The 26,435-nt window shown below is 39.2% G+C and overlaps 1 protein-coding gene across 2 annotated transcripts in view; it reads right to left on the bottom strand.

The window, feature by feature from the left end:
- Nucleotides 1–26,435, bottom strand: part of RASGEF1B (RasGEF domain family member 1B) — a 633,330-nt gene that overhangs the window by 387,225 nt on the left and 219,670 nt on the right. For both annotated transcript variants that reach the window (XM_055297172.2, XM_055297173.2), the window contains exon 3: nt 22,503–22,556. In XM_055297172.2, coding sequence (XP_055153147.1) covers nt 22,503–22,556 — 54 coding nt within the window. The remainder of the gene's footprint in view (nt 1–22,502; nt 22,557–26,435) is intronic.

The following is a 26,435-nucleotide window of genomic DNA, read 5'->3' as shown; positions in this document are numbered from 1 at the left end:
TCTCTCTAGAAGCTAGTGTTTTGGTAAACAAAACAGAAGAATGAAGGTTCTAAAAGTCCTGATCCAATTTCCCTTGATTCGCTCATGCATGCAATAAACGTAAGCAGAGTGTTGACAGTGTGCAAAGGAGGCCCTAGTGGGTTTACAGTTCCTTAGCATCTAAATTTTTGGCAAGTGCTGCAAGGTCAGACTTTTAAATACTTTATTAACACAGCTGTGAGCATTTCCACACATTCACCCAATTTTACAGGGGCCGCTCTTCTTTTCCAATGCACATTTTGCATAACATTGTATGGCAGCAACAGGGGTTTTTCCCATTGCCTCATTTCTGGAAGACAAATCTTCAGACTGAAAGTGCAAACGATACCTTTATTACTTGGAAGTCCCAAAACTGTATGTACATAGTCCTTTCGTTTATCACACGAACAAATATCCTAACCATCCCTTGCAGCTGCAGCAGCAGCAGGGGTTCAAAACAGTCTGCCTGCTGTTTCACCAGTGTTTTGCACTTTGTATTTTGTACCCTCCTATTTGTGTGCCCTACAGTCTTCAAATTACCTAAATTGCACAATCATCAGATAAAAATTGTGCATTCACTTATTCATTCAGCAATCATTCATCTAGAGATTGCTTTGTATCCTCATATGATTATGTTATACCTTGGTTCCCTTCATTTGTTTATTCATAATTCAACAGGCATTCATCAAAAACCGGCTCCATTCCAGGGTCTGGTCTGGGTATGTTGGGAAGACAGAAATAAGAGTATTGCCATTCCTGCTCTTGAAGAGTTGGCAGTATATAGGGTTCATCGTAGTGTAATTCATGAAGAGGGGCACTGCCTCAGCTTCTCTCATTAGAAAGGGATGAAACATCACAACAAATTTTCCCCAGTTGGCTCTTTCTGCTCTGTTCTTCCCTTCACAAAACCAGAACAACTTTTTAAATCTTTCCCTCCTATCCTCCCATAGACCTCACAGAAAAGTCTTCTTTCTGCCTTCTCCATTTTCTCCTCTTCCCCACCCTCACTGGAGGCAACCGCATTAGTGCCCCTCCAGCAGATATACAGGTAAACCTCACAAAAAACTGTATATTGGGCCTAAATGCTATTACAATCATTTGCCACATAAGAAAATAGATGCTGAAATTAAGATACTTCCTCCAAACCACACAAGTCCATGATGAAACCAGATCCAAGGTCTTGATCTTGATCTTTTTACTACATCATGGTGACTCAAACATGATTTCCCTTGATCAATCAATATTAGTTTGAGAGAGCATATATAGTTACAAGTAGCTAATTTTCATAGAATCAATCTGATTTCAGTCTTTCTTTTTCTCTGGAGTTGTCTATTCCTTCCCATAAAGTATATATATTTTTAAAATTCTGCTACAAATAGCAATAAAACATTAAGCCAAACTGGCAGGTTTTCCTGACCAGGCCATGAATTTACCTGGTATTCACTGATCCCACTAGAAGGAGTTTGCAGACAAAAGGCAACTTTTTCAATGCTGAGGTAGCAAGCTTGGTTTCAAGGATGTTGAATGGGTTGTTCAATAAGTGAACTAGCTTCCTTTTTTATGAATGGAGATCAAGTTAAGAATCTGTAAACACTCTGGCTCTCTCAATCCTTTCGATCCAGACATTGTCGAAATGAGCAACATTACAGAGATAAGGAGCATTGAAAACAGAATGAATTTCCTCTACCAGCTGATTGGTGTCTGGAGGAACAAAAAGACCAAAATTTTACTTAATTCACCCTCACACTTTTCTAGAACTGGAAGTCTGTGAGCACTGACTTTGGGTAGGTTATCAGAACATCCTAGCTAGTCAAGATTAGGATTCCCAGGCTCCCTGTTTATGAAACTGGACCACTGACCATCTAAGCATATACATTTAAAAACCAAGTTACCTAAAAGCTGTTTTTGGATGAAAGAGAGGGTAGAAATTTTGGTGCAAGGGAGTTCAGCAGAAAAGAACAATATAGACAAGGAAGGAGCAGACAAGTATAATGGCGGGGAATGCTATGGCAAATATCTTTCCTCTTAGATTTGAAAACAGGTCTTGAGACCCACTGGGCAGGCTGGTAAGAACAGACACTGACAGCACTGTGTTCATGAAGGAGTTTGTGAAACTCTGAGCACAAGCAGTGCTGGTTTGAGGCCTAAAGGCCCAAGTTCTTGGTAGAGCTGGTGAGCAACGTGTTCTCCCATTTCATCACTGAAGCACAGCAGCACTTTGCAGGATTACAGAGCACAGTCATGCAGTGGTGGTGCCCACCCACCCACCAGACCAACAGCGGAGCAGTATTTTCACAGAAAGCCAAAGGCCAAGGCAGTGACAATCTTCCTTTAGGTAATTTTAGTTAGCAGATTTCCATGAGGAAACCTGAGAAGTAGATGTGAAAAGCTCTTGGAGGCTTCCAGAAATACATGACGTGAGAAACATGGCCAAGAACAGAGTTGACTACTTCGGCAGGTGGGTGCTAGGAGTTGGCAAAATATAATATTCTTGATATTTTTGTGAGAGCCCGGTGAGACCTGGGACACTCAGGTAAAACACACTGGATAAAGCCAGAAATTCCATAGTTGATTATTTTGTAACTTAACAGGAAGAATTCAACTCAAATAAAAGAACAGCGAATGAAAGGAGTAAATGTAGTCCTGCTTAATAGCACAAAGATTCTGGGTTCTGACCTTCCTCTCAATCAGGCTGTCTTAAAAAATTAAAGGTCATTCTTCAAAATTTCTTTGGACACATTTATCCACCCCTTCTGCGTTTAAGTAAGATTAACCCAACTGTATCACACAAAACTGAAGCTGCATTTGTAAAAGCTCCAGGTAGACCACAGTCCAGCAGAAGTCACTTCATAGACCAGCACCATCTGCTTCCTTACCTTTGTTTAGCTCCATCCCTGGGACTCCCAGGCCTTTGGCACAGGCAGAAGACCAGAATCACAGCCAGGATTCCTCAGATACTTTGACCTTGGAGCTAAATCCAATCAATCCAGTGCTTAATAAGAATAAACTTGAGGATAAATGTGGCACTCTGACTGCTTCCTTCCCCAAGGAAATCCTTGAATGGGCAAAGGATGAGGTAAAATTCCAGTCACCCTGCCTGGGCACAAGGTCAGTGCTGCTGGCCCCTAGTTCTTATGAAGAAGCCAACTCCAAAGAAGAGGGAATGCAGTGTCCTGCTTTCTCCCAAGGGGTCTCTGAACAAAGAGGCAGCTTATCTGTAAGTAGTGTTCCTGTAGAAGTTCTAGAATCACTGTTCAGTTAGGACAGGAACTCCTGGGCTCTCACTGGTAATGTCTAGAGTACGCAAGGGGAGCTGGTGGTCTTTCAAGAGCTGAGAGCAGATCCAGTCCAAGAGGTACTGGTAACCATTGAGGAGGTGCAGCTCAATCAAAACCCCCAAGAAAAAGGACCAGGAAGCCAACGCATCCCACAGAACCCTCAGCAGACTTTGCCTTCCCCTTCCCTGAATGGAGGAGAGCATTCTAGAAGTAGAAATAGCTCATGCCAACAAGGGGCTCTGGTCAAAAAGATTCTTTATCCGGGTTCTATGAATCACAGTGGAGAATGGGGCAAAACTTATTATAAATGATATAGAGCTTGCAACCTCACAGAGCTCTAGATTATAGTACTTATCTCTTACAGGCTATGAAAAGAAGTGGTACACTATTTTGGAGAAAATTAGAAAGGCTCTACTAAAGCTAAACATAAATATCTATGCCAGATGACCCAGAAATTCCACTCCTATATAAATGCCCAAGTGAAAGAGTGCTTGTGGCCACCAAAAAAAAAAGTACAAGAATAATCATCGTAGTGTTATTTACAATAGCCTCAGGAGAAGCAACTAAAAAGTATACCAATAGTTGAATGGATTAATAATTGTGGTATGTTCTGGCAAAAGAATACTGAACAGCCCTGGAAAGAAAAACAACCATTGCTACATGCAAGACCACAGAGACTCTCACAGGCATAATGTTGGACAAAAGAAGTCAGAAGCAAAAAAGTAAATATGGTATGATTCCATTTATTTAAAGTTCAAAAACAGGCAAAACTAATCTATAGTGATAAGAGGTCTGAAAAGTGGTTGTCTTACTAGGGGGCACAAAGGAGTCTGCCAGGGCACTTGGAAAGTTCTAGATCAGATATGGATGGTGAATACATGGGAATATACAAAATGTATTGAACTAGTATACTTAAAAGCGGTATATTTTCTATATGTAGGTTATACTTTAAAGAAAAAAGAGATGTAAATTTTTTTAAATAAGATAATTATGAATATACCTATCAACATATGAAACTGACTGGAAACCAAAGAAGAAAGCCAACTAAGTTTTTGAGAGAGCTAGAGAGCCTAAGATGAAATGGACTGTGGCTGTTCAATGAGCAGGTAGTAGGCTAGGAAAGTAGCTCCAACCCTAGGAAGGGCATATTCTCCAGTGCCGTCTTCACATGTGGCCAAGGAGAAGAACAGTAAGAGCAAGCCCTCTCAGAGGAATAACCAGTGGCCTGGGAAATTATCTCCTGGAAACAGAAGTGAGACCTAATCAAGGGTCATTGGCCTGCACAGGTATCAGGACTGTACAACCAGCAGCTGCTGCAAATGTCTAAATTTCCCCTTTCTGATGGGAGTAATTCTACCATTATATGTGGCACGTATGCAGGGTAGATAATTTGCCATGGAGAGGGTAGGTAGAGCTGTCTCCATCTCCAGAGAAGCTACATCCAGAAATGATGTAGATACTCTCATAAGGTCCTCATCTTTGGGTTCAATGTCATGACTGGATAGTAACTCTATGAGGTGGATACTATTATTATCTCCATTTTAAGAATGAAGAGATGAAGGCTCAGAGAGGTTTAGTAATTTCACCCAGCATTACAGAGCTAATGAGTGCTGGAGGCAGCATTTTATACAGGCAATTTGGCTGCAGAGTCATCTAGTGGTTATAGAAGAACTGGAAATTTTATCATCTGGTGCTTTAAATAATATTATATATTATGTAACAATTAAATATTAAAATTAATATTACATAATATATATTAATATTAATAAATATTACATAACTTATGTTCACCAGTAAATACATAACTAATAACCCCATTTGATGTGTGAAAGTACATCATCATATTCTTTAGAATCTTCAAAGATTTTTAAGAATACTTGAGAGAGCTAGCAGAATCATTGAGGAAATGATCATAAAAAGAACTTTGCCTACCAAGATGAAGAGTGGCCCAGGATTAAGGCCAGAGGAAGAAAGCCAGATGCCCTGGGATGGATAGGACTAGAAGCTTCACAGCCCTCGTTGGAGTCCTATGACTTCTTTCCCAGTACAACTCTGTAAAGGAAGGTGAGCACGTTCTCTATCCTTTCTGAGTAAACCAAAGCACATCATCCAAAGGGCATCCCTTGCAGCAACAGAAGCAGTGCATGGAAGCACAACGAGGGCATGCAAAACATTTGCAAACCTACAGGATGCTTCCTCTGAGACACCTGGCAACAGCATTTGTAACAACTGAGTCCCAAATCACCTAAAGAGGTAATAAGAGAAGACCTCCCTCAAAACACCAGATCACCTTGATAACACTAGAGAGCCTCAAGATCTCTTCCTACCTGAACAGTCTTGAGATTTCCAGAGCTAATGCACAATGACAGGCTCTGATTCAGCAAGGAGTGCCGCCTTTGTTAGACACCTTCTGCTTGCTCTATGTGCTGACTTTCATGGCTCTCCAAAAGAAATGTAAAACAATACTTTCGTTTTCATCCTTTTTCCACCTCTAGGACTGCATGGAAGAAAAGACTTTGCCAGGAACATCTTTGCACAGAACACCAAGTGGACACACATTCCTCATCAAAAGGACATGGCACCTGTCTTTCCCATGGAGACAGGTGGATGCTTGCGGCAGGACTTGGGGAAGCAGCATGTCGCTGGCAAGGGCCCTCTGCAGTTCTTTCCACAGGCAACTCTGTTCAGGTGCTTTCGTGGCAAGCTGCCAGCCCAAAGGGCTAATTAATTGAAGGGCTCTCCATGCTAGAGATATTGGCCATTTTGACATCTCAGTTGGACACTTGAGCTCATGAAGGTTCAGCTTTGGAAGAGCAGCTCTGCCTTTATTACGTTTGATCTCCCCAGTGGGAAAAGCTAAGTGCCCAGAGTTGCAATAATCATGTTAAGTACCAGTTTCCTTTGCCAGAAAAACAGTGTACTCTTTTCTTTATCCTTCCCTTGGGGAAAACTCCCACTGAGTCATTTACTGGGTTCTCTGCTTATCTTGCAATTCTACACCAGCAGCACCATTTTCTTTTTTCAACATATGTAGGCAGTCTGCACGGTCTGTGGTTTTAAAAGATAGCATTAAATTTAGGCTCAACCCCAAACAGAGCAGGACAGAGCTCAAGACCTTTTGTGACAATATTTAAAGCATTAGCAACTTGGTGAATTATTCTACTCATTTCCATGGAGCAGGCAAGTCTTTAAGAAGACCTTCCTCAAGCCCCTGACTCAGTATATAAATAGTCCACCAAGCAGCCAAAACCTATTCAGTAACCCAGGAATGCATTTAGATGTTGTCCCTGGTAAGAGTTTAAATGAAACAGGTAGAACAAGTTAGTGGCTCTCCCAGGGAGGGTTATTCACAACCTTTTCTCTGCTATAAAAGCATTTTATTGATACATTTATTATAGAGTTTACCCTATTGTGATTCATTGATCCAAGTAGTTTTATCTCCCCCAAACTAAACCATGAGCTCAGGGAGTCATTTATCTTTTATTTTCCAAATAATCCATGAGAGGCCATCAATATGTACTAATTAATTAATTTATGGAGTCTAGATGAATCCAAACCATCCTATCAACCGGGGCCTAAAGAAGATTTGAATAAATTTGGTGTATCTGTGAGGAGTCAGGTGGGGACATGAAAACAACTTATACCTTATTACTTGATGTGTTAAATCAAAAACAAAGGAAGAGAGGAAAGAGCGAGTAGAAAAAGCTCAATAGAGAAATAAAGAAAAAGCAAAAAAGAAAGAAAAGAGAAAGAAGAGATTGAAGTTATAGAGATGCACAACCTAGAAACTGTAATTGCAAAAATATCTTGTAATAGGTTATATCTATTTTAAAAAGCCAAATACAGGCTCTTTCCCCAACACAATGAACATTTTGTGGTCAAAGCCACAGTAATAGTGAAATGATAAAATGCTAAATCTTTTTGTTAATACTTGAAATTGATGTTTTTAAGCAACTACAATCTCCATAAATATAAGCGAGCTTCTGGCGTCACACTAAATTTGCCTAATCTGACACTTACCTTTGCTTGAGCTGAGTAGAAATATAAAACTTAAACTATGAAAAACAGTTTGCATAAGAATTTGGTAATAGGTTCAGAGCTTGTCCAAAATGAGGGTAGAACTTAAGGATCTCTGGAGGCTTCAAACTTCACAAAATGTCACAAAATATGCCTCTAGCTGCCCAGACTTTTAAAATAAAATAGTAAAATTAGCAACGCTTTTGTGACTTTAGGGTATGTCCTGAAATCTCCACCTTTTTGATACTGTTATTGTTACTGACAGAATTAAGAAAAGGCAACATGAAATATAGCCCAAGCAGGAAACATCACATATACAGTTCAGAGTATACTTTTGCCAATACATTTTACTGGAGTCAGATAACACTTTTAAAATATCATTACTTAATCTAACAGGGCCCACCCATTTTCTATACATATTTCAGCAATCTCATATTCTCAAAGCACTTTGCAATTGCCCCTTACCCAATTTATTACCAATATTTGAAGACCTACAGTATGCAAAATGTGATATATGTTAACTACTTTGCATGCTTGTCCATAACAAAGGCCCACTCTCTGTGGGAGCTTTGTAAGACAATATATTGAAATGGCACACATGGAGCTCTATAAAATACTGTACATTTTTCTTCAAAAATTGTTTTCAGTCCAGGTGTGGTGGCTTACACCTGTAATCCCAACACTTTGGGAGGTGGGTGGGTCATTTGAGACCAGGAGTTGGAGACCAGCCTGGCCAACATGGTGAAATGTCGTCTCTACTAAAAATACAAAAAATTAGCCAGGTGTGGTGACACACACCTGTAATCCAAGCTAGTCAGGAGGCTAAGGCAGGAGAATCACTTGAACCCAGGAGGCAGGGGTTGCAGTAAGCTGAGATCACGCCACTGCACTCCAGCCTGGTGACAGAGTGAGACTGTCTCAAAAAAACAAACAAACAAACAAAAAAAAACTCCAGGCAAAACGCACGACCTAACAAAATAAAATAATGCCATGATAGGCAAAAATCTCAGCCCTCACCACTTTCACCAGATTCAGCCATAAAGTTGGACATTTGGTTTCTAATAAGCAAATCTCATCTCACAATACCAGGCACTTCCTTCAATCTGCCTGAGCAAAAGAAAAAAGAAAAGGGACTAACCTGAGCAAACCCCTGCCAGGCGGTGTTTGATTCAATTCCTGCCACATAACATATATTTCAAAATGAATTAATAAGTAATAGTAATATATTTAATGAGTATTCACTAATAAGTTGATCAATAAATAACGAAGAGCCTTCACATTGACCTGGAATGTTATTAACCATAAGTGAAAACTACTTTTGTTACCCTCTTGTGTTCTTTACAAGTGGTTAAAAAAATAACGTGGCCGGGTGCGGTGGCTCACGCCTGTAATCCCAGCACTTTGGGAGGCCGAGGTGGGTGGATCACCTGCGGTCGGGAGTTTGAGACCAGCCTGACCAACATGGAGAAACCCTGTCTCTACTAAAAATACAAAATGAGCTGGGTCTAGTGGCACATGCCTGTAATCCCAGCTACTTGGGAGGCTGAGGCAGGAGAATTGCTTGAACCTAGGAGTCGGAGGTTGCGGTGAGCAGAGGTCACGCCATTGCACTCTAGCCTGGGCAACAAGAGTGAAACTCCATCTCAAAATAAATAAATAAATAAATAACATGAACTCTGGAGTCAGACAGCCTAGATTTGAATCTGGGCAGTCCATATCTGACTACCAGGTGACCTTTAACAGGTTAATTAACCTCTTTGTGCCTCCATTCTATCATCTGAAAATAAAGATGGGAACAGAACACGCCTCATAAGGCTGTTGTGAGTATGAAATATATTAATCCCTAAAAAGAGTTTATTACAGTCACTGGCACATAATAAACCTTCAATAAATGTTAGCCTTTATTATTTTTATCCACCCAGCCACACTGGCCTCCTTACTCTTCTGTATATGCCCCAGGCACATTCTGGTCTTAGTGTTTTGCACTGGTTGTTCCCACTGCCTGGAGTGCTCTTCCTCCAAAGATCTGTGTAACTAACTCTTGCATCCCGTTTGACCAAATGATAACCTTCTCAATGACCACCCTATTTAAAACTGTAACATGTGCCTCCTCAAGAGCCTTCAAATCTCCTATTTTTTCTCTTCACATTCTAAGATACTATGTAATTAATTAATTTGTGTTTTGTATATTATGTCACTCCTGCCAATAGAATATATTCTGAGGTGACAGGATTTTTTTTTTTATCTCTTTTAGTCACTGATGTGAACTGGTACTTGAACATAGTAGCTCCTCAAAAAATATACACTGAAAGCCAGCTCGGTGACATGCTTGTAGACTCAGCTACTCAGGAGGCTGAGACTGGAGGATGGCTTGAGCCAAGGAGTCTGAGGCCAGCCTGGGCAACATACTTCATCTCTTAAACACACACACACACCCGCTGTTAAAGGAATTACTGGCACTACTGTTACCACCACCACTATTTTCCATCATAGCAAGTAATGAAACCATAGAGTTTTAGAACTAGACATGACCAAAGAGGTCATCTCTAGGACAACTCCTTTTGTAAACACAGAAATAGCCCTCTCCCTGAAACACTGCATCCTGTTGACTCTGCCTTACCTGAGCCTGCAGGAGAATTCACAAGCCCAGGTGCACAGTCCATGGCAGGTAAGTCTGGGTCTCATAGTGCACCCGCTGCACTGGCTGCTTAGTCTAGCAGCTCTGAGGTCACCATTACATAGCTGTTCTATCTAGTGGTTAACATGAGCAATGATTTAGGAGATTATAGCAATCATCAAAGGGTGGAATTAAAATAATAAAGAAAAACAATAAACAGGAGGAGAGAAGGAGGGATTGCTTTTGCTCCACAGATCATTTATGTAAACAAAAGAAAAATCACAGAGCTAAGCCACTAAATCAGAGGTGGCAATTAGCTCAATTGTAGAGTGACTTGGTGCCATTTTGAGCAAGAATAGCCACAGTGATCACTCTCAATTGAGGTAAATTAAGTATTCTGATTACTCCACTTTTATGAAAAAGAGTTGCCAGCCATTACAGAGATCCAATTTACATGAACTCTGCTCCATTTCTCATACTGACTCATCTTTTACGGTTTTTTCTGCTTCTTTTCACATCTAGCACATTTTGCTGTAAGAAAATAAGGGTTCTGCATCCACAGATTCCACCAACAGTGGATTGAAAACACAGTATCTGAGGAACGTAGAACCCCTGGATTCTAAGGGTCAATTTTCATAGGCATGGTTTCCTCAGGGTGGACTGTGGAACTTGAGCCTCAGTGAATTTTGATATCTACAAAGGTCCTGCAACCAATACTGAGGGATGACTGTATCTCTATGAAAGCTCACCCTCCAGAATACATTATGTAAAATTAAATGCATGCATGTGTATACGTGCACGTACTTTAATAACTACTGCCCAGTCTTGATTATGTAAGATTCTGGAAAATCTGAAAGGAAAATAGGTAAAAGAAAGGAGGAAAAGTTGCTACAGTGCCCTTGAAGCTCAATAATATGGCAACCAAACAGAAAAACTCTAGAATCACAAGGGAAACACAATTTACAGCCAAAAGCACACCATAATATCTTTAGTACTTAACAAAGAAATGAGTGAAATCAAGTTAGTGATTACAGAGCTGAACTTGGTAGTTTGTGGCATTTGCTCACAAAAAAAAAGGCAAAAAAAAGTACTATTATTAAATGCCCTTTGCATGCACAGTTTGCAAGATTAGCAAGACTCTTTTATTTCTGTTCCCCCTTTAAACTATTTGGCTGTCTGAAATTGCTATGAGAAAAACCTGTGTTTTATTGGTAGCTTAAAATAGCTTTTTTAAGGTGTATGTGTGGGGAAGGGGGGGTTGTACTGCTAATTATTACTGTTTCCAACATATCCCTGAAACAGAGACTACAAAGGTCATATTCTTGAAACTTGTTTTCAGGCAGCTGCAGCCACAATAATTACAGCTCAAAGAAGATCAGAGCAACATATTCCATGACATTTGCCCTTAACTACCTTTCTTATTAGCAATGATACTGCTACAGACAATGACTATATTATACATCCATGGATCTAAATGTGCTGTTTATTCTGAAGTGACAGTGACAATTATAGCAGCTGCCAGGAAGGAATAATGGGTATACTCTAGCATTGGCAGTGGCATGGTTAGCAGTAATGCCAATTCACAAAAAATCCCACACCCCAAAAGGCACCAGGTAATGCTACTGATGTGATTCTATCGCTAAAATTTAAAAACTGAAGTCATTAAACTGTACACTTCAGATCAATACATTTTACTGAATGTAAATTATACCTTAACAAAAATATGATTATTATTTATTTCTTGATTCTGGCTTAGGGTGTTACACATAAAAATGCAATGCATTTCTTCTGGCCATGAGACTATTTTCCACAATGAATTTTAATCCTATGAACTATGACTACTTGGTTTGACCTTGGGTATATGTGACTTTCCATATGAAAATTCCATTATCATAAGCTTAAGAATAAAAAATTCCTAGCCTAGGGATGTAATGCTATCACATGGAGGACCTCACCAGTATTCACTCTACTCAATTATCTCCATGGCTACTACACTGCAAGCAAAAAAGTGCACATTTCCATAGCACTTCATATTCATCAGCCCAGATCATCCATATGTTGAAATGCTTCCTTTCAATCCAAAGAAAAGCCCACAAATCCACTCCACCCACAGTATTGACTCTACCTGGCCCATACCACATTCATAAATGACACCTCCTCTAACATATTATAATGCTAATGGTCAAAAGAGATTAACGTTTAGAAAAAGCAATGGATATTTATTTGAGGGAGAGGAATATTTTGTATTTTATTCTGTACCTATAAGCAGGTAATAAGGTACTTTTTTCCTACCTGTGAATGTTCCAGCTGCTGGCATATGAAGACATACCAAGAGGGGACTCTTCCCCTTCCTTTCTTTTCTACCTCAAGCCTTACTCTGGAGGCCTTTGGAGAAATAATATCATGCCAAAGTTAGGAATTAACAAGCATTATTGAATGTCTACTATGTGCTCATAATTGTGTTAGGTGTTAGAGATAAAGAAAAGTAGATTCATTGTACAGTACTGTTTGGAAGGTTTTATGCTTCATTTATTAAGAAATGCATTGCTTCTATAGAACTGGAACTTATAACAAAACTGAACTTGAGTCTATTTCAACTATTAAGAATTATCTTAAGATTTAAAGAAGCATCTGAGGGTATTTATCCAGTGCAACTACAGTCTAAGTTTTTTCCAAATGCTAATGTTGGTCCAAGTCTACTGATGTACTTTCCTTGATATTGTTGCTCTGTTAGAGCAAAAAGATAAAGTTGGACTCAAAGCTATCAAGGCTCAGATCATTCTCGGCGAGCGCAGGGATGAAATAATAATGACGAACACCCACTGAGACACTGGTCTAAGAGTTTTACATGGATCCAAACAGAAATTCAATACTTACAACAATTCTATAGGTCAATATCATTCTTTGTCTCATTTTACTGATGAAACAAGTGAAGAACAAAGAAGCTAAGTAACGTGGCTAGAGTTGTAGAGCTCATGGGTAGTAGAGTCTCACAAATAAAGCCCTCAAGCCTGTGCTCTTAACCCCCACACCATACTGCCTCTCAGGAGAGCAGGGTGGAAAAATGCAACAATAAAAACCAAAGCCAGGCAATAAGGCCTGAAAGGAGAGGACATGGAATCCAGAACCACAAATCCTTTTCCCAAACACTGCTAGTAGCTCTTTCTTTGTAGAGACAGTGACAGGAGAAGAGGGAGGAAAGGAGGGATGTGACGGGGGTGAAGGGAGGGGAGAAGAGTGTAGCACCTCCCTTCTCTTAACAGTGATGCAACTTCCCTTCCCATAAATTAGTGGCCTGTGTTGGCACATATGAAAAAAGATAGGAACTTTGCAATGTGTATATAACATCCTGTATCCAGCAGAGAGCCCTACAGCAAGTCAGCAAAAACAGCACTCTGCCAAAAATGAAACTTCACTGTTTCCAAAAATCTATTTTAGAAGTAAACAGTGTTTAAATTTGCTGGAAGTGATATTCTTTGCTGTGACTGCTCCAGAACATGGCATTCTGTCATTCCAGAGGAGAACTGAGGAATTTCCTCCCGCTGACACGGCTGACTTTGTCTTCATGCCTTTTCTCAGGGCATGGGAAGAAGTCTCCGTGACCTACCAGCCTGAAAATTCTGCCAAGAGGCTGAGAGTCATGGGAATCTGCCCAACCAGCTTTGTGGAGGTCACTGAACACCATCTAGACATTAAAAGAGGACGCCAGACACAATATAGTTTCAAAGGACTGTGACAGTAAATGTCTTAACCACTGATATTATTACCTTGAGTTGTGATTACCTAGAGACCTATTCATCAACATTGATGAAAAGGTTGAGCCTTCCAATAGCCCATTACATTCTCTATTCTTAGTTACCTCTTCCTGAAGGAAAATTACTTTGTCTATGTAAATGAAGCATTACTGATGTCTAGTAAAAATGAAAACTTCATCCAGCAGGCCAACGGACCACATGGGCACATTCTCTGCACACTTACACACTCACATCATTAGTAACAGCAACGGGAACCCAAGTCAAAGCCAACATTTGAAAGGAAGAGATAACACAGTCACCAATAATCCCACAAAATTACACTGGCCAACAGACAGATTTTCTTTAGGAAATCCCAGATATTCTAAAACCAACACTCTTTTACACAATAGGAATACATTTTCTAAATATTGTCTCAACTATTTTTAAAAATCGTCTTTTAAATGAAATTTTTAAGCTATTTTTAAAAGTTGTCATTTATATGGATTAAGATATTAGAAGTTCAGGGAGAGACAGCAGGGGAAGACATACAGAGAGAGAAACAGAGCCCCCTCCCCCCACAAAAAGGTAAAATAAACCATCAAAATGGTAGCTGAAGTTTAAAAATAAGCTTCCAACCTCAGGAACCTATTTCTATGACTACATACAGGGACTCCAGATGGAATTCTAGGTTACCATATGTAGACAGAAATTACAGCAGGATGAAGCACAGCATTTTGATGCCAAACTGGAAACACCACTATTTTTTTCGTTTCAAGTAATTTGTGAAACAGACATCCCTAAACTTTAATCCATCCCTGGGATTCAACCTTTCCATGACCCTCACCCCATCTATCACACTTACCTATCACTCCTATCCTACCTCTAAAATATGCCCTAGGGGTGGGAGTCACAAGACCTCGGAGAAGGGGTGAGGATATCCCTTTTGCACCTCCCCTGTACTTTCAAACAATTAAAACGTTGGAGGTTCAACAGTGCTATGTCAGAATGTTCCTGCACAAAAATTGCTGAGTCAAAATAACTGGGTCCAAATGTCCCGCACCAAGAGATGTAAAAATATCAAGACACAAAGATATAAACATCAATAACATAAAACAGGCGGCATGAGACACTATGGAGCAGGCTTGAGGAGCAATCTGTGGTGTTCATCAACGCAACACACATCTTCTAGATGTGAGTTTTAGTTAAATAGCATAGGATGCAGAGGTTGTACAGGGAATAAATGAGAACATAGGAATTAGGCCTATCCTCTAAGAGTCTGACTAAAGCTTATTATGTGCCCTGGAGTAAGTCATTTCATGTTTCAGCACATTAGTTTTTTTCCTCTGCAACATGTTAACGGTAACGACTGTCTTGCAATGGGAGGCACTCAATAAATAATTATTAATGAATGAGTGAATTAATGTATGTACCCTAGATGTTCCTAGGTTTTCCAAATTAAGGAATAAACTGGTCTTTGACTGAAAATAACAACAGGGGTTCTTATAACTCTATAAAGTGGTGTTTGGAGACAGGCCTTGGGGATTTGCTACCTCAGGCCAAACAAAACACTTCAATCTCCCCAGCTATCCATTAACACCTTATTTTAGTGTGGAAATTCCCTTCACGAGTAAATGTTGAGTATAAATATTCTTTTCTCAACTCCTATGAAAAGGGAAAAAAAGATTTTTCTAATAACAAACAAAATGATATTAGAATAATCTCATACTAATTGATAATCAAGTGTATAGCAAGATAGTTTCTAATAACAAAATGATATTAGAATAACCTCATACCAATTGATAATCATGTATATAGCAGGATTGTTTCTAATAACAAACAAAATGATATTAGAATAATCGCACACCAATTGATAATCATGTGTATAGCAAATCCATTCGTTAAATAAATGTTTACTGAGTTCTTACTACCTGTGAGGTATTGTTTTACTATACCTAACAGAATCAGTCATTGTTCCTTTCCTCTAAGAGCTGATAGTTTATGGGGAAGCTAGATCCATAAACATTTAAAATCCAAAAGGGAAAGGAGGTAGCAAAACACTAAAAGCAATGTTTCTGGCGTCAGACTGCCTGGATTCACATCGTGGCTCCAACACTTACTACTGGAGTGTCCTCAAGCAAGTTCCATAATGTTTGAAGGCCCCAATTGCTTTATCTGTAAAATGGTAATAGCAATTGCCTACCTTAGAGGGTTGTTATAAAAATCAAATGAAATAGTTCATGTCAAGCACTACTCACAGGGCTGGGGACATGGTAAACTTTAGACAAAGTGTGTGATTGTTGTTAGATGTTATATTAAGTACAAAATATTACGAATCCAGTAGGTAAAACTCTCATCTTTACTGGAGAAATCGAGATAGTCTTTGAAAAGAAAGAGACAATATAAGGGACCTCTCCAGGAAAGTATAAAAGTTTTCCAGACAGACCAGAGGGAGAGGAAAGCATTCCAGAAAGAAGAAAAAGTTTGTACATCAGGCACAGTTATCCAAGATTTTCACATTCAGGAGCAGTCTGCTCAAGGCCTTTAGACTCCAGCTTCCAGTGCAGTACCAGGAGATGAGGGTGGAGAGAATGGGAATGACTTCTCAAGTTGAGTTGAGACTGGAGACAACGGGAATGGTAATGACTTCTCAAGAGGAGTTGGATTTATTTTGAATAAAATTGAAATCCCTCAGATGTTTCTTAAGTACAGGTTTGTGAACCCAGAAAATCTGAGACAGGTCTCAGTTAACTTAGAAAGTTTATTTTCCCAAGGTTGAGGATGCATGCCTGTGACCCAGCCTCAGGAAGTCCTAAGGACCTGTGCCCAAGGTGGTTGGGATGCAACCTGGTTTTATACATGTCAGGGAGACATGAGACATCAATCAAGTACATTTAAGAAATACAATGGTTTGAAAGGCGGGACAACTCAAAGGGTGGCAGGGCTTCCAGGCTATAGATAAATTTAAAACATTTTCTGACTGACGATAGGTTGAGTTTGTCTAAAGACCTGGGATCAATAGAACGGAATGTTTGGGTTGCGATAAGAGGTGGGGGAGACCAAAGTTTTATCACGCAGATGAAGCTTTTAGCTAACAGGCTTCAGAGGGAACAGGCTGTAAAATATTTGGATCAGACTTAAAGTCTGTGTTGATGTTAATGCTGGAGAGGTATAATGAGGCATGTCCCATCCCAGTTCCCTTCATGGCCTGAACCAGTCTTTCAGGTTAAGTTTTAAGAGCTCTGTCTGAGGAGGAAGTCCCTTTAGATGATTGGGGGACTTTAGAATTTTATTTTTGGTTTACAGATTTGACATAAACAGATGTGTTTGTTGTTTATTTGTTTTCCAGAAAGTAACTTTCATTGTGTTTTGGAAAATAGAGTGAATATGGGAAACGTGGTACAAGAAAAGAGTGAGAAGGGAGTTGTTGGAACCTTCTAAAGGAGAGATGAGGAGGAAAGGGAAGAAACGAAAGGAAGATCCCAGGAATGCTTCAAAATGGAATTTACGGGATTTGACAGTTAGTTGGATGTGAGAAGTAAAAGAAAGGAAGAAACCAGGGATAATATTAAAGTATGGTGAAACTGGCCGGGCACCATGGCTCACGCCTATAATCCCAGCACTTTGGGAGGCCGAGGCGGGCAGATCACGAAGTCAGGAGATAGAGACCATCCTGGCTAACATGGTGAAACCCCATCTCTACTAAAAATACAAAAAATTAGCCAGGCGTGGTGGTGGGCGCCTGTAGTCCCAGCTACTCGGGAGGCTGAGGCAGGAGAATGGCATGAACCCGGGAGGCGGAGGTTGCTGTGAGCAGAGATCAGGTCACTGCACTCCAGCCTGGGTGACAGAGCGAGACTCGGTCTCAAAAAAAAAAGTGTGGTGAAGCCATTAACCAAAGTGGTGAACATAAGACAAGAATGTTCACAATGTAGAAAAAATTCATGTACATTGGACACCGTCTGCGGACCATGGAAAAGACCTCTAGTTAGTCAGCAGCATGGATCCTTGGCTCAGAAGATATTTCATTATTTGTGACACAGACTCTAGAATAATTTTCTTTAGATCTCATTTGAACAAACTAGATTGCCCAGAGATTGCTGATCATGTGAATGGTGCTATCTATATAAAATATTATGGGGGAGTAGCTGTAGACTGAATAAATACTGTGAAAATAGTGTAACTTGACATTAATAATACATTTACCAAAGTCCCTCCTGATTTTTCTGCCTATAAAATAGAAAAAATAGTATCTGTGTAAACAACTTTAAATGTTTCTTTTTTAAATATTCTACCTCATAAATGGATAATATAGTTGTGCAGACTCAAATAAGGTTGAACAATAATCCCACTTCCCTGCAAAAAAAAAAAAAAAAAGATAAATTGATCAGAGTCATCTGATGGTATGGCCACATTTTGGCTCCCTGCTTCCATAACTCTTTTTCGTTGTTGTTGTTGTTATTGTTATTGTTGTTTTTGAGATGGTGTCTCATTCTGTCACCCAGGCTGGAGTGCAGCGGCCCAGTCTTGGCTCACTGCAACCTCTGCCTCCTGGGTTCAAGCGATTCTCCTGCCTCAGCCTCCAGAGTAGCTGGGACTACAGGCACGTGCCACCACACCCTGCTAATTTTTTTGTATTTTTAGTAGAGATGGGGTTTCTCCATGTTAGCCAGGATGGGCTCCATCTCCTGACCTCGTGATCCACTCGCCTCGGCCTCCCAAAGTGCTGGGATTACAGGCATGAGCCACCACGCCCGGCCTTCCATATTAACACATGAATTCTATCCCTTCTTCCTTCCTTCCTATTGCAGGGCAAGATGTGTCCCTCCATCCATGGGATAATTCCGTGCTTTAGGATCCAAAGTCTTCAATCCTCTCAATGACCTCACTCAGAGAATATTCCCCTCCCTCTTTGTGGATACTTATCCCTTTCTCTTCCTATTGTTTTCTTTCTTACACCATTTAAACACACTCAAATGTCTCATTATTGTAAGATACCATATCTCAACCCATAACCCTACCCAACTACTCAATTCTCTCCTTCTTCTTGCAACAAATTGCTTTTAGAAGACTCTATTTTACCATTTTTATTTCTTTATCCCTACTAAGTCCATCTTGCCCTGCAATAGGAAGGAAGGAAGAAGGGATAGATTTCATGTGAGTAAAAGTTGTCAAAGCAGGGAGACATTTTTATTTCTTTATCCCAGCTAAGTCCCAGTCCCACTACAATCTGGCTTCTGTGCCCATCACTTCAATCTCAATAAAACCAACAAGCCTATGGTATTAAGAAAGCCAATGAATACTTTTCAGTCTTTATTTTACTTAATCACTTAGCAACAGTTTTGATACTTACGTCTACCTCTTTTTATATAGATCATGTTTTTATTGACATGATTTCTCAGACATCACATTCTTCTGGTGTCTTCCAACCTCTGTGGCTTCTCAGTTTCCCTCTTCCCTCCAAAATCCATAGTCTTCTCCCAGCTCTTACATGTTAAGTTTCCTCAAGACTCGTGAAAACCTTCTTCCTTTTCATCTTACACAACCTCTATGGGTAATCTCATCCATTCCCACTCTTTCAATCATTCTCTCTATGCATATTCCTCTCATATCCATATATCCAGCTCAGAATGCTTTCCTCAATTATAAATCGAAATGTCCAGCTGTCTGCTAGTCATCCTTACTAGATCTTACACATACCACCAAAATGACATATACCATTGTGAACTCATCAACTTCTTCCCTAAATGTGGTCCTCTACTAGTGGTTCCTGTCTCAGAAAATAGCACCAATATTCTGACACTAGTTGATGTCAGAAATCAAAGAATTGTCCTTAGCTACTTCCTTTCCCATAACCAAACTATCATACACTGTTGATTTTGAGAAATACTGAAATGTTTCTTGATTCCCCTCTGCCATTATTCTGATCCTGGCCACTATCATCTCTTGCCTAGATTATAGCAGTAGCCTTATAATTAGACTTCACATCTAAATCCTGCTTCTTGTGTCCTTCAGTAACCAAGTGATCTTAAAAATCATATCATGGCACATACACCTACTTTCCCAAATTCAAGCCCTTTAAAAATTTCTCATTACCCTGAGAACAATTTAAACTCTTAATATAGTTGTACCAGGACCTCATTGCTCATCTTTTCCAATTCAAGTTGTCATTTTTCAGGCGCTCTGAATTTTGTATGGTTCTCCCCCTCACCTATAGACATTCACACCTGCTGTTCTGCCACCATTTTGTGCTCATGGAGCCAAATCTCATTCATTCTTTGGATCTCTGCTTGAACATCATCTCTTCAGGAAAATCTTCCCTGACCCCTTGATTAGGTTAGGTTCTCCTGGCATGGGATCCCATGAACTCTCAACTTAAAAAAAATTATATCATCCATCACAATTTTGCTAATTACTTTATTAATGAATATCTATAAATTCTATGAGGGTAAAGATCATACATATGTGATTTGTTCATCATGACAGTCCGATGCATGTCACATAGCAGATGTTCTGTGAACATGTGTTAACTGATTAGATGGATAAAATTGAAGTCATAGAAACTGACCATGCTATGTTGATTTGTGTATGACAAAAACCAGTTGATCAATAAAGGAAAGCATAAAAGTATGATATATTTATATTATGAAATGTTATATATCTCACATACTTATTGCAAAACAAACAAACAAACAAAAAACAAAGCAAACCAAAACCTTAGGTGAGGTGGTAAATATTTTTATGATGTTATATGAGCGGAGAGTAGGAGACAGTTTATATACACTAAATTTTCCAGCCATATACAAGCATGTTTATTGCAGCATACTTTGCAATAGCAAACAAAAGAAAACAAGAAACAGCAACAATAAAAGAACAAAAACCTGTTGATCAATAAAGGAAAGCATAAAAGTATGATATATTTATATTATGAAATGTTATATAGGTATTGAGAAGAATAAGTTAATCTGCATGGGCTGAACTGGAAAGATGTTGATAATATATTCTTAATTAAGATGGTATGATCATAAGAATGAGACTTCTAAATAGTATGTGCAGACATATCTGCATGGGAATAGAGAAAGTGTGGAAGGATGAACACAAATTTGTATTATTGGTTACCTCAGGAGGATAGGGTATAAAAGAGACTAACTCATTAAGAATAAATATTAGTTTTATAATTAAAGAAAATGTAAAAAAGGTTTACTGAAAGAAATCTCAATACTGTTTTTATGGCTGACCATAGCTATGTATTTATTCATAGGATTGTCCAAAGGGAACATACCTAGGAAGGAATCTAAAGGAGGCAGCTATTGGCTCAGTAGAATAAAGAACTTGCTAACACTATGGATTGTCTCCCTAGTGCATATTAGTGTGCCTGACACATAGTCAGGCTCACTGGGTTCCCTGACAATAGAATATTCAGTTAAGAGGTAGAAGTCCATCTATAATGATATCAGTGGCAGTCCCACACCAGTAAAAAGGTGAGACTAGAAGTCTCACAGAAGTCCTTCTCATTCCCTAAGATCTATAATTCTTTTTTTTTTTTTTGAGACGGAGTTTCACTTACTCTGTCGTCCAGGCTGGAGTGCAGTGGCGCGATCTCAGCTCACTGCAACCTCCGCCACCTGGGTTCAAGCAATTCTCCTGCCTCAGCCTCCTGAGTAGCTGGGATTACAGGCACGCACCACCACACCTGGCTAATGTTTGTATTTTTTTTAGTAGAGATGGGGTTCCACCATGTTGGTCAGGCTGGTCTTAAACTCCTGACCTCGTGATCTGCCCACTTCCGCCTCCCAAAGTGCTGGGATTATAGGCGTGAGCCACCACGCCTAGCCAAGATCTACAATTCTAAAAATAATACACGGTTTTCATTCTCAGGCAGCATACAACTCAATGCAGAGAACAAGACAAATATAGCATAATTCAATGAAGATGGAGATGTAATAAAATAGATTTTAAAATTATCCAAATAATTAAATGAATGGTACTTAGAGCAGTAGGCCCTCACACCACCTTTAAAGGTAAGTAACTCTGCTACTTACTTCCATATCAAGCAACATTAGACACAGAAGCAGCACAGCAGACAATGTCATAATATGAAATCTTAAGAAATGCCTAGGAATTATATATTACGCACAGGTCAACTCTATGTGCAGCTGGTTTTCTGTATCAATAGATAGTGTCAAAGAATTTGAGTTGTTTGGACTATGAAGCCACTTCTCTGCCCCCCAAAAGGAGAATATCTAGCTAAATCTGAGATTAAAGAGGTGGATAAACGTTACCCTTGGCCTGCAAAAGCCAGGAATTAGACACAAGGCTATAACAGGGAGTCTTCAAAGTTGATCTATTACAGGGATGTCTTCCATCAGATGCTCGTGAAGCTAATCCTTTTGCAAAGCATGACAACTTCTCAAGATTGACTGCGGTGAATCCAAACCAGATTTTTATGCTATATGATCAGCTTTCAAAATACAAAATTATTTTTACATTAGGTTTACATTTATTATATTTAAATTTGCAAACAAAGATATAGAAGCCTGCAATGCAGTTTATACAGCATTCCCTAAACTCCCCTGATGCTCATCTGCCAGGATAAAGTATCAGATAATAGTGAGATGTAAATATATGGAATCAGAGCTTCTCTTCAACAAAATACTGTCATATAATGGAGTTTCCCACATCCTTAAAGTAAACCATTCACATTTCCATCTCTAAAGAAAGACAGCCATAATATTCCACCAGAACATCCCCACTGATATCACAGCTTTTCATTCGAATATCACCAACTCTGAAGCCTTTATTACTCTGACAGCATGCTGGAATTCTTGGATGCTGACTTACCTTTTTGCAGTCAGATAAGGACTTCTCACTGGCCAATGTGCTGAAAATGGTGCTCTACAAAATAGGAAGATGGAAAACACTTTAGAACTGTTAACATATAATCATATTGACCCTTCCATGTTCATTCCCAATCCAAGGTAGGCACTACCTTCTGTGTCCCCCACTGATTTCTCTGAATTTTAAAATGTGTCTGCCCTTCACTATTCCCAAAGCTACTCCACCCAAGCTGGAACATCCATTATGGGCCAAGAACCATTCAGTGAGGTAAGGATTCTTAGTTATCTTCATTTTACAAACAAGGTAACGAAAGCACAATTAGGTTAATTGCTATATACCTTGGACATAGTTAGGTCAGGAGGCAAAGCCATCTAACTCCAGAACCCACCTCCAACCACACATGATCTTCTATCTTGAAGAGATATGTGCATAATGTTAGAGTCCGCTATGCCCAATCTTTCAAATGACAGCTGTTATGAGCCCAAGTGGGAGAGTGGAGCTTCTGCCTATGTAAGAGATTTGTGATCTGAACAATACCAGGGCTTACTATCTCCTTTCTGCTTGCTTTAATGCACTCACTCTCCCTGTGGTTGACTTCTCACACATTTGTATGTATACTTGTTTGGCCTGATGAATCACTCAAAAGGCACTGCAACATTCAAGGCTATATTGGGATTTACATGCAAGTATGTTCCCTTTGGACAATCCTGTGAATAAATACATAGCTATGGTCAGCCATAAAAACAGTATTGAGATTTTTTTCAGTAAGCCTTTTTTACATTTTCTTTAATTATAAAACTAATATTTATTCTTAATGAGTTAGTCTCTTTTATACCCTATCCTCCTGAGGTAACCAATAATACAAATTTGTATTCATCCTTCCACACTTTCTCTATTCTCATGCAAATATGTCTGCACATACTACATAGAACTCTCATTTTTATGATCATACCATCTTAATTAAGAACATATTATCAACATCTTTCCAGTTCAGCCCATGCAGATTAACTCATTCTTCTCAATACCTATATAACATTTCATAATATAAATATATCATACTTTTATGCTTTCCTTTATTGATCAACAGGTTTTTGTTCTTTTATTGTTGCTGTTTCTTGTTTTCTTTTGTTTGCTATTGCAAAGTATGCTGCAATAAACATGCTTGTATATGGCTGGAAAATTTAGTGTATATAAACTGTCTCCTACTCTCCGCTCATATAACATCATAAAAATATTTACCACCTCACCTAAGGTTTTGGTTTGCTTTGTTTTTTGTTTGTTTGTTTGTTTGTTTTGCAATAAGCATGTGAGAAAGCTAAGGATCTAAGTCAGCACATATTCTAGGTCAAAACAACATGTAGTATTAAAGGACAGAAAAGATAGAATGTGAATGCACATATAAAAACGCATCTTTAATTAAAAAAATTAAGTTCAAGGTTTAGGTTAGACGTAATCTCCAAGTTTGGTTTGCTGGCCATTTTTATTTCATTTGAGAGGGAAGGGATAAATGTTACTGGGAAAATTTGAACTAAAAAGGGAAAACAGAAAGAAGGGAAGAATTCTGGTGGCAGAAGAAAAGAGGAGAGGCAAAAGACAAAAAGACGGACAAAATGAAAAGTTCATAAAAAACAGGCACAAATAGCAAAATTGTCAAACAATTAACAAAGAAGAAAATGGTTTCCATAGAGAAGCAGTCATCCTCGCTCAAAGAGAATGAGGGCACATGATGCATTCTTGTTACCATGATCTATCCTGTTGACCTAATTTTAGCCCTGAAACACAGTAGCAGGTGGTGAAAGGACAGGTATAGCCCTGCAAATTTCATGTCCTCTTGCTCTTTGTGCTGCCAGGTATATCTTAGTTTCTCTCATTTCTGTATTGCATCGGGATGTAAGAAATAGTATTCTTGCTGACTGTTCAAAGATTAGGGCAGGACAGAAAGAAAAGCCAAAGAACCAGGCAGCTCTCCACATGCTACCGTGAACCACCCCACCCACAATCTTCCCATCAGATGTCTTCCTCATGACTTTTCATCATATTTACTCATTTGTACACATGAGCACTGTGTCATGAGAGAGGCCTCAGTGTTGATTCCCAGATTTCTGCTCCAAGAAGGTAAAGACCCACTGAAACTTGGTCATTGCAGTAGTTCCATTACTAGCCCAGTGCCTGGCACAAAGAAGATAACCAATAAATATGAACTGAGTAGATGCAAAAGAAAATAACATCTGGCAAAACTGCAATCCTTATCCCAAAACACTTCTTTGGAAGCACTGTGCTGGAAAAGCAGCCTCACAAGAAACACCATTATAAAGTGAAGCTCAGGGATATAGGAAAGAAGAGAGATAAAAGACTTCTAAATAATGGTAAAATACACCTTCTATTTAGCATAAAGCTGTTGTCTATTTTCTGCTTGGTTTGGCTAAACCAGGCTTTTTCAGTGATGGCCTGTGAATGTTTTTGGACTAGATAACTCTTTGTTTTGAGGGCATGTGGGGACACACTGTGCACTGTAGGGGGTTCTGTAGCATGTGTGGCCTCTACCCACCAGATGCTACTGACGATCTCCACCTATCTCAGTCATGACAAACAAAAATGTCTCCAGACATTGCTAAATGTTCTCTAGGGGGGAAAACTGCCCACATTTGAGAAAACTGGTCTAAACTCTAAAGGGACTAGTTATAGAAATAACCCTGATTCCCTGGCTAATGCAACTAAAATTTTTTTCCGGGAAATGCAAGTCCAGTGGTGAAAATTTCTCTGCTCAACCCTGAATTCAAGTTTCATTCTCTGTCTGAAATGGGACTCAGAACATAGGGAGGACCCACTCTCCAGCTACTGAAGAGTCCATGTGGGGGCAACTCAAGAGACCATAACTGCATTTTTAAGTAAGCTCAAGATGCACGAGCACTGCAACCCTGGGGAGAGTAAATTAAGGAGCATGTCTAAGAATTTGGACATTAGTGCCATAGCCCCAGGGGAAATGATCTTCAGTTAAACAATACCATTCAACCTTTGAGAACAGTCTCAGGTGACCTAAGAAACATGTTTGGAGGAAAATTTAGAGTCAGAGATGGGTGAAATTAGCCTCAGTAAAAAATATATATATATATATACATAGGTAATTTTAAATGTTGCATTTGTAGAAAGGAAACACTTTAGCCAAAGGGCAAACATATGCAAAATCTCAAGACTTGGAATGAGTGTGAAAGAGGGGTGGCACGGGTCAATGAGAGTCCATCTCCTTACTTTAGCCATTTTCTAAGGGGAGTTTTCGTATACACTTGGTCAGTCTCAATTCATTCTCCGCTTCAAAAGACTTTAACTGGCATTCCAGTTTACTAATTGCAGCTATTGTGAGTGACTTTGGGTGGGCTTTCTAAATCTTCCAATAACATGTTCACCTTAATTACTGAAAATGAAAGACTCAAAACATGGCGACTTGGCCATGCTGTGACTTTCTTGATGATTGTATCAATATTTTTCTACTAAAAAGGAAACTCCTAATGAGTCACCTCCACCAAAGTTGGTATGATGCTGGGTTTGTCACAGCAGCACAAGCACAATAAAGCACAAGTGACTTTTTTAGAGCATTGACTCCTAACCTTGTTAGTGGGGTGACCAGCATGAAGTGAATAGTATTATAGTATTATACATGGACAGTTTTAGCAATTTCCCAAAAAGAATTTAGATAGGTGAGACCTCTCTTTTGACCATTTATTAACTAATGCCTGAAATTTCACTTATTAGAGCTCTGTTTTTAGCATAAGGCTTTGATTCATAATAGACAAACTCATGAGGGATGTTAAGATATGGGGGGGGGTGTCACGGCAGACGGGAAAATTGGACACTTCATATATTATAGTTCATTGGTCCATTATACCTGAAAGGGAATGAGTTTATCAGATCCCTTCTAAAAGCATATTGTTATACCTT

This window comes from Symphalangus syndactylus, chromosome 10 (genome assembly GCF_028878055.3).
Source record: "Symphalangus syndactylus isolate Jambi chromosome 10, NHGRI_mSymSyn1-v2.1_pri, whole genome shotgun sequence".
In the NCBI taxonomy this organism is placed as follows: Eukaryota; Metazoa; Chordata; class Mammalia; order Primates; family Hylobatidae; genus Symphalangus; species Symphalangus syndactylus.
This window is presented reverse-complemented; position numbering and strand designations above follow the sequence as displayed.